Source organism: Balearica regulorum, chromosome 12 (assembly GCF_011004875.1).
Source record: "Balearica regulorum gibbericeps isolate bBalReg1 chromosome 12, bBalReg1.pri, whole genome shotgun sequence".
NCBI classification, from domain to species: domain Eukaryota; kingdom Metazoa; phylum Chordata; class Aves; order Gruiformes; family Gruidae; genus Balearica; species Balearica regulorum.
The window spans coordinates 406,343-423,230 of NC_046195.1; the positions used below are offsets into that span (position 1 = coordinate 406,343).

At 45.6% G+C, this 16,888-nt stretch overlaps 2 protein-coding genes across 2 annotated transcripts in view; both read left to right on the forward strand.

Annotated features, from left to right (window-relative positions):
- Positions 1 to 6,796, forward strand: part of LOC142603549 (olfactory receptor 10C1-like) — a 178,324-nt gene extending 171,528 nt beyond the window's left edge. Inside the window, 1 exon segment of the mRNA XM_075764865.1 lies at positions 6,491 to 6,796. Coding sequence (XP_075620980.1) covers positions 6,491 to 6,796 — 306 coding nt within the window.
- A 7,857-nt stretch (positions 6,797 to 14,653) lies between these two features.
- On the forward strand, positions 14,654 to 15,596 carry LOC104629973 (olfactory receptor 12D1). The gene is given in 2 exon segments (XM_010311788.2): positions 14,654 to 15,031; positions 15,033 to 15,596. Coding segments are annotated over 2 exon segments (942 nt in total).
- Positions 15,597 to 16,888: the final 1,292 nt, after the last annotated feature.

Consider the following 16,888-nt stretch of genomic DNA (forward strand, 5'->3'; position numbering starts at 1 on the left):
GTACAGTGGCATCTCTACACTCCTCATCCTACAGGAAGTTCCTTGCCTGGTATATGACTGTGGTACACCACCCAGTTTTCCTAAAGCTTTATCTTTGGATTTCACAAATTTACTATTTGTTTTTTTTTTTCCTTTTTCCGTCTCCTGGCTGCTGACAAAATGTTAATGCAAAATCAAAATGTAGTGACTGAGCTTCTTCTATTGGGACTTTCTAGTGATCCCAACTTCCAGATGTCACCATTTCTGGTGTTTTTTTTTAAATTTATCAAATGACACTGACTGGGAATGCACTTACTGTGCTGGTAATAAAAGTGGCTCCTCAGCTTCAGTCCTCCACGTATTTCTGGGTCAGTCTGATGTTTTGTATTAGGATGTCTGGCTAACAGTTACTCACTTAGACAGTGATGAGAGGAACAATGACAAGATGGGGAATACAACCAACCTGATTCATCTGACTCAGCCACCCAAAGACCATCAAAGGTGATTCCACATGTGAAACTATCTCCCAAATGTGATACAAACTAAAGAGAACTATTGCATAAAGGGGTATAAAACTTATTAGGGGTGTGTGCACATGGGGAGAAATTTGGAGAATGAACAAGAAAATTTGGGGTTTGTGCAGGGTTGTATAGGGAAAGGGCCTCGGGTGGAGTAAAGGGAATGATCAAGGTGGATCAGGGAGGAAAAGCATGAGAAAATGAAGAGAGGGAAGACAGATGACTTATAAGTGGGCTAGTGAGAGGCTGAGGATCATCAGGGAGACAGCAACTGAAGGGACCAAGAGCCTAAGGGACAGCTACAGATAGACCAAGGATATGAGAGCCAGAGAGTAGATAGACCCATGACTCTCTGGTGTATCAGCCACTCCTCCCAGTTTTCTGTTAGCAAATTTACCGAGCCCCCATCAAACAAATAATTAAGATGTTGAACAGGATTGCACTTGGTACTGGTGCCTTTGGTACACCGCTAGTTACTGACCTCCAACTAGACTTTGTGCCATGGATCACCACCCTCTGCGCCTGACCATTCAGCTAGTTTTCAATCCACCTCACTGTCTGCCCATACAATACATCTCCAGCCCATACTTCATCAGCTTCTCTGTGATGATCCTATGGAAGACAGCATCAAAAGCCATTCTGAAATCAAGGTAGACAATATTACAGAATCACAAAATCACAGAATGGTTGACGTTGGAAGGGACCTCTGGAGGTTATCTGGTCCAACACTCCCCTGCTCAAGCAGGGTCACCTGGAGCCAGTTGCCCAGGACTGTGTCCACATGGGTTTTAAATAACTCTAAGGACACTTCCCTGGGCAACCTGTGCCAGTGCTCATCATCCTCACAGTAAAAAAGCATTTCCTGATGTACAGAGAGAACGTCTTGTGTCTCACTTTGTGCCCATAGCCTCTGGTCCTGGTACTGGGCACCATTGGAAAGAGCCTGGATCCATCTTCTTTACTCCCCCATCAGGTATTGATACACATTGATAAGATTCCCCCTAAGCCTTCTCTTCTCCAGGCTGAACAGTCACAGCTCTCCCAGCCCTTCCTCATATGTGAGGTGCTCCAGTCCCTTCACCATCTTGGTGGCTGTTTGCTGGACTCTCTCCAGTATGTCCATGTCTCTCTTGTACTGAGGAGCCCAGAACCAGACACTGGTCTCCAGATGCAGCCTCACCAGTGCTCAGTTGAGGGGAAGGATCATATCCCTCAACCTGCTGGCAACACCTCTCCTAACGCAGCCCAGGTCACCATTCACCTTTCTTGCAGCGAGGGCAAAGAAGGACATATATAACTGCTCTTCCTTCATTTACCAAACCAGTCCTTTCATCACAGAAGTTTATTAGGTTGGTGAAGGATGATTTCCCCTTGGTGAAGCTATGCTGAACTACTCCTCATGATCACATTCATGTTCTTCATGTACTTGGTAATGGTTCACAGGGTTAGTTGCTCCATCACCATCCCAGGGACCAAAGTGAGGCTGACCAGCACGTAATTGTCTGGGTCCTCCTTCTTGCCCTTTTCAAAGATAGGAGTGACATTTGCTTTCCTTCAGTCCTCAGGCATCTCTCCCAGTCACCACTATCATTCAAAGATTATTGAGAGTGGCCTCACAATGACGTCAGACAGATCCCTCAGCACTCATGGGAGCATCCCATCAGGATTCATAGCCTTGTGTATGTCTGGTATTCCCTGACCTGATCTTCTTTCACCAAAGATACACCATCCTTGCTCCAGACTCCCCCCCTGATCTCTAGAGCCTGAGATTCCTGATGCTCAGTCTTGCCAGTAAAGAGCAAGGCTAAGGCAGCATTCAGTACATCAGCCTTTTCCATGTCTAGTGTCACCAGGTCCTCCAACTCATTCAGCAATGGGCGCACATTTTTCCTAATCTGCCATTTTCACCTATGTATTTACAGAAGCCCTTCTTGCTGTCTTTGATACCCCTGGCCAGGGGGTATCATAACTGCATCTCTGCATGCTCAGGCAGAGGATGAATATTTGAAAAATAATAATTCTTAACTATCTCCTTAACTTTTGTCATGCAAACTGCCAGCCAGGTGCTTTAGGGAATAAATCTGTGATCAAACAACTCCCACCCACACACACGCATGCATGCACACGCACCACATGCTGGAGGAATGCTCTGAAGAGGCAAGCAGAGGCGAGGAACCCTTGAGGCTCAGGGGACGATGATGGTGCAACTGTTCACAGGTGTTGCAAAAGAAACCAAAATCTCAATATGAAAGGAAACTGGAGAGTTTTTGGGGTTTGGTGTTTTGGGTTTTTTTTGACAAGCAAAACATATAACAACCAGTTATACTTAAAGAAATGCAAACCGAGGGCAGGGAAAAAAACATTTTAGGGTTGTACTTATTCTTAAAGTAACATAGCTTCTGTATTTATTAGGGTGGAAGCAAGCCTTGCCAGGCCCAGCAGTGTCACAAGTGAGGGCTGGACGAGCTGAACACATCTATGTCCAGTGGCATGGCAGCAGACCCTGACCCATCAGGGAGTCCTCTGCCTGACCTACGTCCCCAAAGTGGACTGTTCCCCACAAGAACTGTGGCATGGGGAAAGCCCACACTTGAGAAGGTTTATCGTGAAGGACTGCATCCCCCAGAGAGGACCCACGCTGGAGCAGGGCAAACGCATGAAGAGGAAGGAGCACCAGAAGCAAACTGTTGTGAACTGACTCCAATGCTCCAGGGCTCAGAGAGGGAGGAGGTAGAAGATTTGTGAATGAAGTTGAGCCTGGGAAGAAAGTGAAGGGTGGGAGGGAAGGTGTTTTAATTTTGTCTGGCTTTCTCACCATCCAATCTATTTTAATCGGTAATAAATTAAATTAATTTTCCCCCAGGGCAGTCCGTTTTGCCCATAATGGTAATTGGTAAGTCATCTCCCTGACCCACAAGCTTTTTTCATCATATTTTCTCCCATGTCCTGTCCTACTGAGGAGGGGGAATGAGAGAGCGGCTGGTCAGGAGCCGGGCAGCCACCACAAGTGGCTAAAGACATTTGCATTCACACGGATGAGAGAACGAGAGAATTCACACAAATGAGAAAGCCACGCAACTCATGGCAGACCAGAAGCAGGATAAGATCCTGCCATACACGGTGTACAGTCAAGGAGTCGGGGCTCAAGTCTGAAACCTTTCGCAACAAGAGAATATTAATGGCTCCTCTCTGACGTTTCCCAGATGTGATGCTCTGGTACAACAATGTCCTTCTTGTTCCACTTGTTTGACTTGTCCTGAGTTCACATCACCTGATTTTTCACCTGCGTCTTATGCTGAGTTACTGCACCTTCATGGAGAGTGCTTCAGATGACCAGCAGGCACCTACCCAAAGATAAGAATCTTTCATTTTGAGGATAAAGTGGGCAAAAGCAGTAACAAAATAGCTGTTATCGTACTATCACTTGCCATATTTAGGGCTACGCAATAAATTGGTATCTTATTGCAGTGCTCTGTATTCATAACACCATTCTTATTCAAGAATTTTTTACGATCCCCTGAAAGTCTCTTCAGCTACTGGGAAACCCACATATGCCCTATTCCATTTTTTTCCCCCTAATGCTAATGGACTAGATAAGAAAAAGAATAAGAGAATATCCTATTATTATCATTCACAGTTGTACCAGTAACTTGTACAACTCTGAAGATGTGGAAGGAAACTTTGCTTATACTATACTTAGACTGCTAGTATGTCCTAAAACACACTGCATATTTATGTAGACCGTGGATAAGAGAAGATCATTTAACATATGATTTCCCCACACCACAAAGTTGCTGTCTGGAGACCTGATCCTACTGGGAGCACATGAAAATTCAAATACCTCCACCCATTCGCTATAGGAGCCTTTGGAATCCGAGAGGAGATGCTGCCTCTTACAGGGGAAAGCAGAGGGATTTCTGTTTTTCTATTTTCTCTCTATTCATAATTTTTCTTCCTCTCTGCCTTTGGAATTATTGCCCCTGCTGAAGAGAGAAAACTCTACCAGTTTTTAGTTAGATAAGGTAATATTTCAATTTCTTTGCCTCATTCTGAGTTGGTTCCTAAGGCAAAACCAAAACATTAGTGTGTTTCCGTGGTTTATTTGTCGAATTGCAGCCTGGAGCTGCTTTTGGGATATGCAAGAGGAACCTATCCCACCTACCTTTAGGCACCGGCAATGCAGATTTTGACATCTGAATTACTCACTCACTCATCCAAGAGAAATAGGAACCTCCCTGGCATCAGCGATTCGTCTTATTTTAGACATCTATGGTGGAGAAGCATTAATTATACTGAGAGTATACTTGCTTATTTCTATTGTCTGTAGAAAACTTCGGCAATGGTAGCTGCCTGTTTTGCTGATAAATATGTTGAACGAATGAATCACATTGTCTAGAGTTTCTCATCTCCTCATTTTCTCTTTCATCATTGCTGAGGAAAAGAAAAAGGCACTTTTTTTTTCAGAAATCCTGAAAACCCAAAGACACCAAAATCTTAAGCTGTTTTATCTTTATTAGAGATACAGTTTGACTGCTGTGTACGTGTTGAGAATCTTTCTTCATCTGCAGATGGAAGCCAAAATCCCACTGGACATACAGATATCTTCCTGGGAGTCTAAGCAATTCATTTCTCATTATTAGTTTGGATTTTGTCTCTCTCTCTCTCTCTCTCTCACACACACACATATCCTCATCTTATGCACATGACTCCCAAAGAGTATGTTAATCCTTAGTTCTCTTAGAGTAAAAACTAAACTCCATATCTTGTGAGCCACATTATCTCAAGTCAATGGTGCAAATACAGAAAAAAAGTATGATTCTATTATTCTCTTTATGTGCCTTCCAAAAGTCAGCCAACAAAGAATTCTGTTAGCAGATCTGATGAGATGACAAATTCCCAGAATATGGCAGCAAGGTTTAGATGCTTTTACGGGGCCAGCTGTTTGTATGCTGAGCTTCTTTTTACTCTCCAGAGCTTATCTCAAAGGAAAACTCAGAATATGGACTTTGATGAAACAAAGTGCAGGAACACTTTTGTTAATTTACACTTGTTTAGGTTTGGATTACACTTTTGCAGGGTTAACAATGAAAACAAGGTAGGCAGATCACTTCTACTGGAGTCAAACCAGGAGGTGGAAAGCCACAGGATCTCCGTATCACCGAGCTTAGAGCACTGATAATTACATGAATTTCAGTAAATTCCAGCTATCCAAAAATTTGATCATTGTATACTCACTTCATTATTAATGGTACCGCCAATCATGGCATTCTTGGACATCCATCGTAGGAGGAAGGAAGTTGTGCTTCTGTCTCGTGCTGTATTTCTCGTCATTCAATATGAAGTGATTCTAGGATGAGTAGCTCTCATGTAGATGTCTATAGGCACTTAGATGCTGAAGGTACCTGCCCATCCAGCCCATCCAAAGTGAAATTATTCTGTCTCATCATAGATGTCACTCTTAGGGTCAGGTAAGACCCACCCTTTGGAAGTATCCATTTCTTTTTTATAAAATCGACATAGGAGGGTTATTTGAAATTTGGATGCCTATCTTCTGTTCAACTACTGTAGAGAAGGCTAGTCCCATGCTCTGACTGTTAAAGATGACCTTGGTCAGGTTCCCCAGCTGAGATTTTTTACACTGGGATCACTGTCATATCCAGTCCAAGTTTCACCTCACATTTTAAACCCCATTTTACTTGCAACTGTAGCTATTCCTGAGAGCACGTGTCTGTCCCGAGCTGCTAATGCTTTTGTAGTGTGGTGTTTTTGTCTTTTAGGATGGGACCTGTTGAGGAAATGAAGCCAGGAAAGCACACCGTCACTACTCACTTCTTTCTTCTGGGGTTTGCCTTCCAAGGCAAGATGCAGCTCCTATTTTTCACACTGATTTCTGTCATGTTCCTGGCCATCTTGCTAGGGAACTCTCTAATTGTTGTGATCACAACCATTGACCCTGTCCTACATGTGCCTATGTACTACTTCCTTACCTTCACATTATCCATGCTGTTCTTCAGATACCCTCAGCTGTGGGCCAGAGGCAAGCCTTTTCCACCTGTGCAGCTCACCTGGTGGTAGTGACTCTTTTCTACAGCACAACTGGCATCATTCACCTGCGACCCAAGTCCAGCCTCTCATCCAACATGAAGAAAATGGTTTGCCTGTCTTACACAGTTGTCACCCCCATGCTTAACCCCATCATATACAGCTTGAAGAAGCAGGAAGTCAAGCAAAGCCTGAGGAGATGCATTGACAAGTGGTTACTTAGGAAGCAGATGGCCATAATTTCTCTATCCAGATGATGGATGCCTTGTAAGCTGCACAGAATATAAGTGTTTTCCCAGTAAAAACCAACCAACCAACCAACCAACCAACCAACCAACCAACAAACACACACACACACACACACACCCCCCAGTCTTTAGGAATGAAGTGAAATGCCTTTAATAAGACCTGTGCTATTTTAGCAATTCTTTGCTGTTAAATCCACAAAATATCTGACCTTTTTTACTCAGCATATTAGAATAATTTATAGTTGTTGTAGCTCTGGCCTGGCAAACAAATAAGTAAAGCTGACTCGGTGTAGGAATATTACAAAGGTGTATTATAAATTTCTTATCCTCCTCCATCAAAGCAAAAGCAATGCCTGAAACTTCCCACCCCCAAAAAAACCCTCAACAACAAAAAATAAAAACCCCCAACCCTCCTCTAGAACAATTTAAGAAACAAGTTAGTACCTTGTGATTGGAGGGGAGGAGCTGTGTCTCCTGATAGTGTCCTTCCTACTGATGGGAGAGACTGGGTTCTAGTCCAGACTTGATCTGACGTTTTTCCCTCTCAGAACAAAGATGTCTTTCCCAACTAGCTAGTAACTTCCTCAATTCAAAACACATAGGGTAAACTGAAACATTGCCAGTTAGCTGCAGTAGCTTTGTGTTAATTAATTCCCTGCTCATGTAGGCTGAAAGCAAGCTGTGGGAGGGGGCTGTTCTTAACTCATTGAACCCAATACTAGTCCATCCAAGTCTTTTTCTAGGTTGCCTGATGGGGTGTTCATTAAAGGGAAATGTGACTTGTGCTTTTCTTTTCTCTCTGGTTATTTTGATCTAACTTCTACCCCAGTTCTGGTCTGGCTTCTATCCAAGTAGCATTTTTCTCTCCCAATTTGTGTGATGAATACCTAATTTGCATCACTGTCTCTTAGACCAGAAGTAAGAAAGGCACTCTACTACAAATCCAAAAGGACAATTATACAGTTCCTGGTGTACTGGGTGTACGTGGCAGGGTTTTTGGTAGTGGGGAACTGCAGCTCATGCAAAGCCCACGCTCAAGAAGGTTTTTTTTGTGGTGGACTGCAGCCCCCAGAGAGGACCCACGCCGGAGCAGGGGAAACGCGCTGAGGAGGAAGGAGCAGCAGAGGCAAAACTGTTATGAACTGCCTCCAACCCCCCGTTCCTCACCCCCCCCCACTCAGCTGGAATAAACTCAGTCATTTGGCATTTTGCAATGCACCCCCACTCCATCATACAAAGAGTTTTCCACTTGTACTTCTGCGTTAAGTCAATCCCTTGTGCTTCTACAAACACGTTGTTGGTTGAAACATACACTGGCAAAGCTCCTGTTTCTGTGGTGGTGTGCTGGGGTGACGGTTGAAGTCACCACATCCCACACCCCCTGACACTTTGGTTCTCATTTGGACAGTGCGACTTTCTCCCCTGAACACACAGAGTAGTCATGGGCCATCAAACAAAGCTAGCACAGGCAGTGTAGGCATAGCCTATATGGGGAGAAACTCCAACGCCTGTGTAAGCATATGTGGAAGGACAGTGCCTGCCCCGCTAGGGGTGGGTATCTGGTCAAGGACCTTTTTCAGTGCAGCAAGGGATGCTAAGAAAGGGAGGAAGCATTGAACAAGAACTTAGAGTGACAAAAATCTGACCAACAAAGGATAAGGGACACAGTGAGGAGAACCAAAGAAGGTCAATCAATGTCCCATTGAAGGGGAAACCGGGAGGAATAAAGGGAGGGTAGACAGAAAAGGTTCCGAATCTGGTTACAGATTAGTGACAAAAATGGACTGGTCACTTGTAAAAGAGGGTCATTCAGTGCACTTGTCTGGCTGAGCCTTGTCCCTCATCTCTGCAGGCTGGCCCATTGTCCTGTTTCAGCTTGAGAGGATTGATTTTCTTCATAGTAGCTAGTGTGGGGATATGTTTTGGATTTGTGCTGGAGACAGCATTGATAATATAGAGATGTTTTTGTTCTATGGACTATTGTTGAGCAGTGTTTACATGGGGCCAAGGCCTTTTCTGCTTCTTGCACTGCCCTGCCAGCGGGATGGCTGGGGGTGGACAAGAAGTTGGGAGGAGACACAGACAGGACAGGTGACCCAAACTGACCAAAGGGATATTCCATACTATATGACGTCATGCTCAGTTTATAAGGAGCTTGGGGGAAGACAGAGGGGGGGGCGGCGGCGTCGGAGCAATGGCGTTTGTCCTTCCCAAGTAACCATTACGCGTGACGGAGCCCTGCTTTCCTGGAGATGGCTGAACACCTGCCTGCCCAGGGGAAGTGGTGAATGAATTCCTTGCTTTGCTTTGCTTGTGCACCGCGGCTTTTGCTTTACCTATTAAACTGTCTTTATCTCAACCCACGAGTTTTCTCACTTTAACTCTTCCAATCTCTCCCCCCATCCCGATGGGAGGACGTGATCGGTGAACGAGCGGCTGCGTGGTGCTCAGCTGCCAGCTGGGGTTAAAACCACGACGCCCATCATCTATCTTCTTATGAAATCTTTTCTCAGCTACTGGTGGGACCTGTGAGTCTGTGAGTGAAAATTGGTGCCAGCTACTGGAGTCTGACTGGGGTGTGGATGCCCTGCAGGCTGTGGTGTCAGCTACTGCAGTGAGAGGGGTCATAGAAGGAGAAGAACCAAAACTGTCGTACTGTTAGAGTGGTACGTAGGGCAGCCAAATGCCTGTATTGCACCCACATGTTGGGTGGGTGTCTGTTTTGCATCAGAAAGGATACCAGGAGCCCTTGGGTGATTCCTGAGTCCCCTGATGTAAACAAGAAAGGAAGTGCAGAGAAGGTGGAAACAGGGACAGGCAAACACAAAGGAATATAGACCACGCAGGGATGGAGTTAGGAAAGCCAACGCTCAGCTGGAGATGGAACTAGACTGTATTGGAGAGGCAAGAAGAAGAGTTTCTAGATTGACCGCAAAAGGAAGGCTAAGCAAAATCTAAGCCCACTGGTCAATGGGTAGCAGACCGCATGACACAGGACACTGAAAAGTCTGGGGTATGCATTGCCTCTTTTCCTTACGCTTCACTGATAAGGTCTACCTTCGGGGTCCCCGGTTCCTTAAGCCTATTCGCAGATATCGTGGTATAACCCCAGCCAGCAGCTCAGCCACTCGCTCACTCCCCTGCAGCAGGATGGGGGAGAGAATCTAAAGTGAGAAAGTGAGGAAACTCGTGGGTTGAGATAAAGACGGTTTAATAAGCAAAGCAAAAGCTGCACACGCAAGCAAAGCAAGACATGGAATTCAGTCCTCACTTCCCATGGGCAGGCAGGTGTTCAGCCATCCCCAGGCCAGCAGGGCTCCGTCACGCGTGACGGTGACTTGGCAAGAAAAAAACGCCTGTGACTCCAAACATCCCTCCCCTTCCCTTCCCCTTCCCCCAAGCCCCTTCTATGCTGAGCATGACATCACATGGTATGGACTATCCCTTTGGTCAGTTGGGGTCAGCCTGTCCCGGCTGTGTCCCCTCCCAACTCCTCGTGCCCCCCCCAGCCAAGAAAAGGCCTTGACTCTGTGCGAGCGCTGCTCAGCAGTAACAAAAACATCTCTGTGTTACCAACAGTGTGTTTTCCGCACAAATCCAAACCCTAGCCTCACACTAGGTACCATGAAGAAAAGTAAGTGTCTCTCATCTGAAACCGGGACAGCAGAGGATGTGGAGTGAAGCAGCGTGAGCAGGATCAGAAGACACAGTAGAGAACACTTAGGTCAGTTGTCCATTGAGAAGTTCATGAGACTGGATGGGAAGCAGCCAGGGTGGCGTTGAAGGAACTGCTTGATGCCACTGCAAGTTCTCCCTCTTCTGCCTTTGAAAGGCCCATGGTGACCACAGGAGGTCCTGATGCCTGCAAGAAGGCAAACAGCACACCCCTCTTCAAGAAGGGCAAGAAGGAGGAGCTGAGGAACCACAGCGTCACCTCAGTACCTGGGAAGGTGATGGAATTAATCCTTCTGGTAGCCGATCTGAGGTATGTGAAGGACAAGAAGGTGGTGGGAACAGCCAGCATGACTACAACAAGGGCAAAGCAGGCCTGATCAATCCGACTGACTTCTGTGATGAGAGAACTGTCTGGACAGGCATGGGAGGGCAGTGGACGTTGTGTACCTTAATTTGAGCAAGTCCTTCAGTATGTCTCCTAGAGACTCCTGAGATCTAAATTTGGAAGACAGGCACTGGTCAAGCAGCTAATAATGTCAATGGTCAGGACTGCCAGGCTGAACAAGAAGTCAAAGGTGTGCCCTTGCCGCAAGGAAGTCCCAAATGCATCTTGGGCTGCATGGGCAAGAGCACATGGCAGCTGGTGGAGGGCAGCGATCCTTCCCCTCTCTTTGGCACTTCTGAGATCACTTCTGGAAGAATGTGCCCAAGGTTGGGCGGCCCAGTACTGGAAAGGGTTTACCTAGTGGAGCAAGTCCAGGGAGGAACACAGGGACACCAGGGTGGTTAGTGGTCTGACACACCTGGATGACAAGGAGGGGCTGGGAGACCGGGTTTGTTCATCCTGGTCCCTTGCTAGGGGAAGGAGATCGTACCGCTGTCTGCAACTACTTCCTGTGGGGGTGGATTCTCTTAGAGAAAATGGGGGCAAATATTTCTTGGAGGGGCACAGTGATAAGATGCAAGGTGATGGGCGCAAGTGGAAACCTGGGAAATTTGCATTAGATACAAGGGAATATGTATTCACCTTGCGGGGAGTCAGGCTTGGAACAGGCTGCTCAGCGAGTTTCGCCTAAATATCCTTCAAGTGTTGAAGACTTCACTAGGCAACAGCCTATCCAGTTGGCCTGATTTGAGCAGGGAAAGGACCGGAGACTGCAGAGGTTTCTTCCAACCAACATTATTCTGTGTGCCTACAAAACTATGCTGAACATCCTGGGTCTTCAAACCAGGATCACTCTGGAGCTGAGCTGCGAGGAGCTTTATTGAGGAAAAGTTTAAAGCCACCTTTCCTGGAGAGAGGCGTCTTGTGATTCAGAAGGTCCTGTGGGATTTCCACACCAACATCAGAACTACTTGAACTAGAATTGACCGTGTCTGCTTCTGTAAACAGTTGTGGAAATTTTTCCACAGCACTGGAAATGAAGCTTACTAAGATGCAAATTGGGGATATTTTTGACAACACAGAGGCCAGAAATTCTTCCTATATGCGGAACGCCAACAAAAATAAAAAAATCAGAAATCCTAGCACATCAGAATGGATGGAACTCATCCTTGGTTTCACAAATTCTACTATTTGAAAGAGATTTAGGAAACATTTGCCCAAACCTGCTCCAGTTCAGCTGAGGTTGCACGACTCATGCCTCCATTGCCAGTAGAAATAGCCCGAAACTCTCTGCACTGACAGGGAGATCTTTGTGTTTGATTTATTAGTTCTTCCTTTGGGGATGGGGCATTTGTAGGGTTTGTTCTGTTCTTGTGAGCTAGTCTCTGTGGCTGCTTCAGTGTTTTGTCTTCTGTTTTGCAGGCGACTTGTCTATGCATTATGTTTAGGAACACTTTGTTGCTCTGCAACTCACCATTGATTCACAAATCTCACCTCAGGAGACTGATCAAAGCAAAAGGAAATTTACTTCCCCCATCACGTTGTTGATATTTTGCATGTTCTGGACCCGATAAAAAGACTTTTTTTTTGGCCCTCTAACTAGGTCATCAGAGATTTCTGGTCCAGTTTGCAAAGCTTTCCTCCTTGCATCCCACCTGAATAACAACAAGCCCCTGAGAACTTGCAGTAGTCGTTGTCATCATGGCTGCAGCATTAATCTCTCAGTTAGAAGAATGTTGAGTAGATACGGAAGAAGAACGGAGAACAGAAATCCTCATTCTTTTAACTCCACAAAATAAATGGCTTTGCTTCCCATCTCACTATCAGAGGGCCTTACTACAAGGAGAAAAACACTGATTGGCAGTGAGGTGAGGCTTCTGCAGCATTATCGTTTTTCTGCAATACTGTAGCATTTTTATAGTTGGAAAAACAGGCAAGCTTCAACATTCAAAGTCTTTTCTTTGCAGTTGTGTTTAAGCAAGAGTCTTAAAATAAAATAAAAAAAAGAAGATTGGGACAACTGTTTTGTCTTGAGAGGAGGTGTTAATCAGCTAATTGTAGAAAATATTAGTCAGGATCTGTGAAACAGAAGGGAAGTGATAGAAAGAGAAGAACAAATGTTTCGAAGGCATAGGGGAAAGGGATTAGATCACCTGTGGTTGACTAAGAAAACCAGGCAGAATCAGAGGAGGTTGTGGGACACACCTTTATGGAGTGATGTCTTTCTGCAGATGGATTCAGTGAGGAGGGCTTTGGTCCCTAACGGTGGCAAATAACGTGTAGGAATGGAGGCATTTGTATTTCACAGAGGATTGCATCTACACCTCTTCAAATGCAGGTGACTGACTCAAACGTGGACAAATCTATAATACTCTCAGTTCTAATGCTTCCAATAGAGCTTGTTCAAAGCTCAGCCTAAAAGTATTTTCAGAGAAATAAGACCAGTTGTTTAGAGTGGACGCCTATGTGCGCAAATTACCTGTAGGCTATGTGCTCATGTTCTTTTGTTATGCAATCAGATTAGCAGTTTCCTGTTGATTTACTTTTGCCATGCTGAATTAATAAGCTAAAGAAATATGAGAAAGAGAGTGACTGGGCTGGAGATATATCCTAATGACTTTCAAAAATCACCTCTTTCCAAAAAAAGTATGTAGTAGAACGGGATGGACAAGAAAGACTATGAAATCTATCTATGTGTGTTTTAAACTCTTTACAGGAAATATTTTGGAAGTGATCCTTTTTCATTAGTTGTGTTATTAACATTAATCATGACTGCATTGAATGTACAGCGAAAAGTACTCGTCTTGTGGAATTTGAAGTCTGTATTGTAAGCCAGAAGTACCTGTGCCTACCTGCCCTAGTAAAATAATCACAGGAGTTTGTTCTTTCTTGTCTATGGTTGGGACATACCCACAGTGATAAACAAACTTATCTGAAACAGAAAAAAAGTGAAAGCAAGTGCATAGTCATTTGCATTCTAGAAGGACTAGCAATACCAGCAGAGCTGGACCATATCGTCTACGTGGGGGAGTACGGTCAGCTTCCAGTGTGATGAGCCCGTTTGTCTGGAACTTGCACCAGCTACCTCGGCTCCTGCAAATTCCGTCTTGCTCCGTCATGGTGCTGTGGGAGGTGAGCTGCTGGCTTTTGTCCCGCTCTGCTGCTGCTGCTCAACAAAAAGACATTGTTGAGGCAAAGTATGCAGTCCAATAGCAGATCACATCCAACGCATCCTCCTCCTTTATTCTCAGCAACATACAAAAGACGGGCAGATGACTGTATGGTACCTCGGAGCACCTTCTGGTGGCTGCTCTTAAAAAATGGAAATCGTGCAATTTTAAGATCAAAGAACTCCCTGGCAGAGATGGTAGTGATTAGAAATGTGGAACTTGGAATTCGCCTAGTGAAACGTAGGCACAATAGTAGAAAGAAAGCATCAGGAGTGATTCACATGATGAGTTAGAAGCTTTATTGATGAGATCAAAGGCTGTAGCAGGAAGTTACAGATGAGCAGAACTGAAATATGAAAGTGGCTGGTTTGGTTTTAATGTTTTCCCCTCTGTCATACTTTTCTGGTTTCTTTGTTCTAGACAGAAAGTAGGAGTACACTACACTAAAGTTCTTTTCGCCATGTTAATTACTTGAGTTTCTATGCAGCTTTTATGTTTGATTACATGTGTGATGTTTTGCTTGTTTCTGCATTTGTTTGGATGAAAATAGCACAGAAACAATGAGGTTTGTAATGCTGTTACTCCTCACAGCTGTGGAACCTTGACATTTTCCCTTTGCTTCTTACTGTTCTAGCAATGTGTAACCAGACAGAAGTCCGTGAGTTCATCCTTTGGGGCATCACTGAGGTCCAGGGGCTGCAGCACTTTTTCTTCACCTCCTTTCTCTTGCTCTACTTGACCTGTCTTCTGGGAAATGGTGCCATTGTGGCCAGGGTGATATCTGAGCCGCGGCTCCACCCACCAATGTACTTCTTCCTGGGGAACCTCTCCTGCCTGGACATTTTCTACTCTACAGTCACTGTTCCCAAGATGTTGACTGGCTTTCTCTTTGGGCATCAGCCCATCTCCTTTGGTGGGTGCTTGGCGCAGCTCCACTTCTTCCACTTCCTGGGCAGTACTGAGGCTGTGCTCCTGGCCACCATGGCCTACGACCGCTACGTGGCCATTTGCAAACCCTTTGCGCTACGCCCTTGTCATGAGCCCACGGACTTGTCTGCTGCTGGCTGTGGCCAGCTGGTCCACTGGCTTTGTACATGCCACGATGCACTCAGTCATGACCTCTCAACAGAGTTTCTGTGGCCACAACCACATTCGTCACTTCTTCTGTGACATCAAGCCACTGTTGAATTTGGCGTGCAGTAGTACCAGCCTCAACATGACCCTCCTCAACGTTGTCACCACGTCTATTGCTCTCGGCCCCTTCACTCTCATAGTGCTCTCCTACCTCTACATCATCTCCTTCGTCTTCCAGAAAGTCCGGTCCCAGGAAGGAAGATGGAAGCCCTTCTCCACCTGTGCTTCCCACCTCACCGTTGTGGCTCTCTTGTACATACCAGTGCTCTTCAATTACACACCACCCTCCTCAGGAAGCTCCCCTAAAAGGGATGTGCCAGTGTCTCTCGTGTACAGTGCGGTCACCCCAGCTCTGAACCCCTTGATCTACACTCTTAGGAACCAGGAGGTGAGATCTGCCCTGAAAAAAATGTTACAGAGAAAATTCTTTCCTGGAGGAAAGTGACTGAAACAATGAAAACGTTCCGAACGTGGTTACGCCACCTCTCATTTTTACAAGGAAGAAGGTCAAAAGGACACTGTCTTGCAAGAGACTGAAAAACTAAGATTATCTCAAGTAGTTTAACACATTCAGAAGTTACGTGCATAGATCTAAATCAGGGGAGATATTCAAGGACTTGATGCTTCTTCCATCATTTTTAGATGTCCTGTGGTACCCCATCTGGTCTCCAGCTTCCAGCACGGAAGTCTGCATGTCTCCTGCAGGACTTGAGGCATAGCTGACAGTCCCATGAAGATGTCCAGCATAATCTCAGATATGAAATGATTACATGACAGCTGTGTTTGGGCAGCTGAATGAATCCCCTCTCGTTCAGACTTGCTGTATAGCTGAAGATGCTAGCATAGAATCATGGACTCATAGAATGGTTTGGGCTGGAAGGGACCTCAAAGATCATCTAGTTCCAACCCCCCTGTCATGGGCCTGAAGAGAAGCAGGCTTGGATTTCCCCATGCCAGCTAGCACCTAAATTCCATTAGCATACAAACACCTACCTGTAGGCGCTTGCTGCCACTTCAGATGCTCAAAGGTATCCTGCATGGCCTTCCAGCTGCCACTTCAAAATGACATGCAGGTCTCGTTGGTGCTTGACCAAACCGACAGCCTTGTGCTAAAGGCTTGGGTATAGAGGATCTTTAATGGCACCAGTGCATATGTTGAGACAACTGCATGAAGCGCCTTCAGCTGAGTTCCACTCTCCTGCCCATCCTACTTATCCCTGACTGTGTTAAGTGCTTTCCTCAAGACTTCTACAGATGAAGTTGCTAAGCCACTCTCCATCATATTGGAAAAGGTGTGGCAGTCCAGTGAAGTTCCCACTGACTGGAAGAGGGGAAACACAAGCCTTGTTTTTTAGACAGGAAGAAAAGGAAGACCTGGGTAATGTGGTGGGTTGACCCTGGCTGAGGGCCAGGTGCCCACCAGAGCCATTCCATCACTCCCCTCCTTCATTAGAGAGGGGAGAAAAAGTACAACGAAAAGCTTATGGGTCGAGATAAGGACAGGGAGAGATCATTCACTAATTATCGTCATGAGCAAAACAGACCGAACTTAGAGAGGGAATTCATCTAATTTATTACCAAGCAAAACAGAGTAGAGGAATGAGAAATAAAACCAAATCTTAAAACACCTCCCCCCACCCCTCCCATCTTCCTGGGCTCAACTTCACTCCCGGCTTCAACCTCCTCCACCCTCAGCGGCACAGGGGGACGGGGAGTGGGGGTTACGGTCAGTTCATC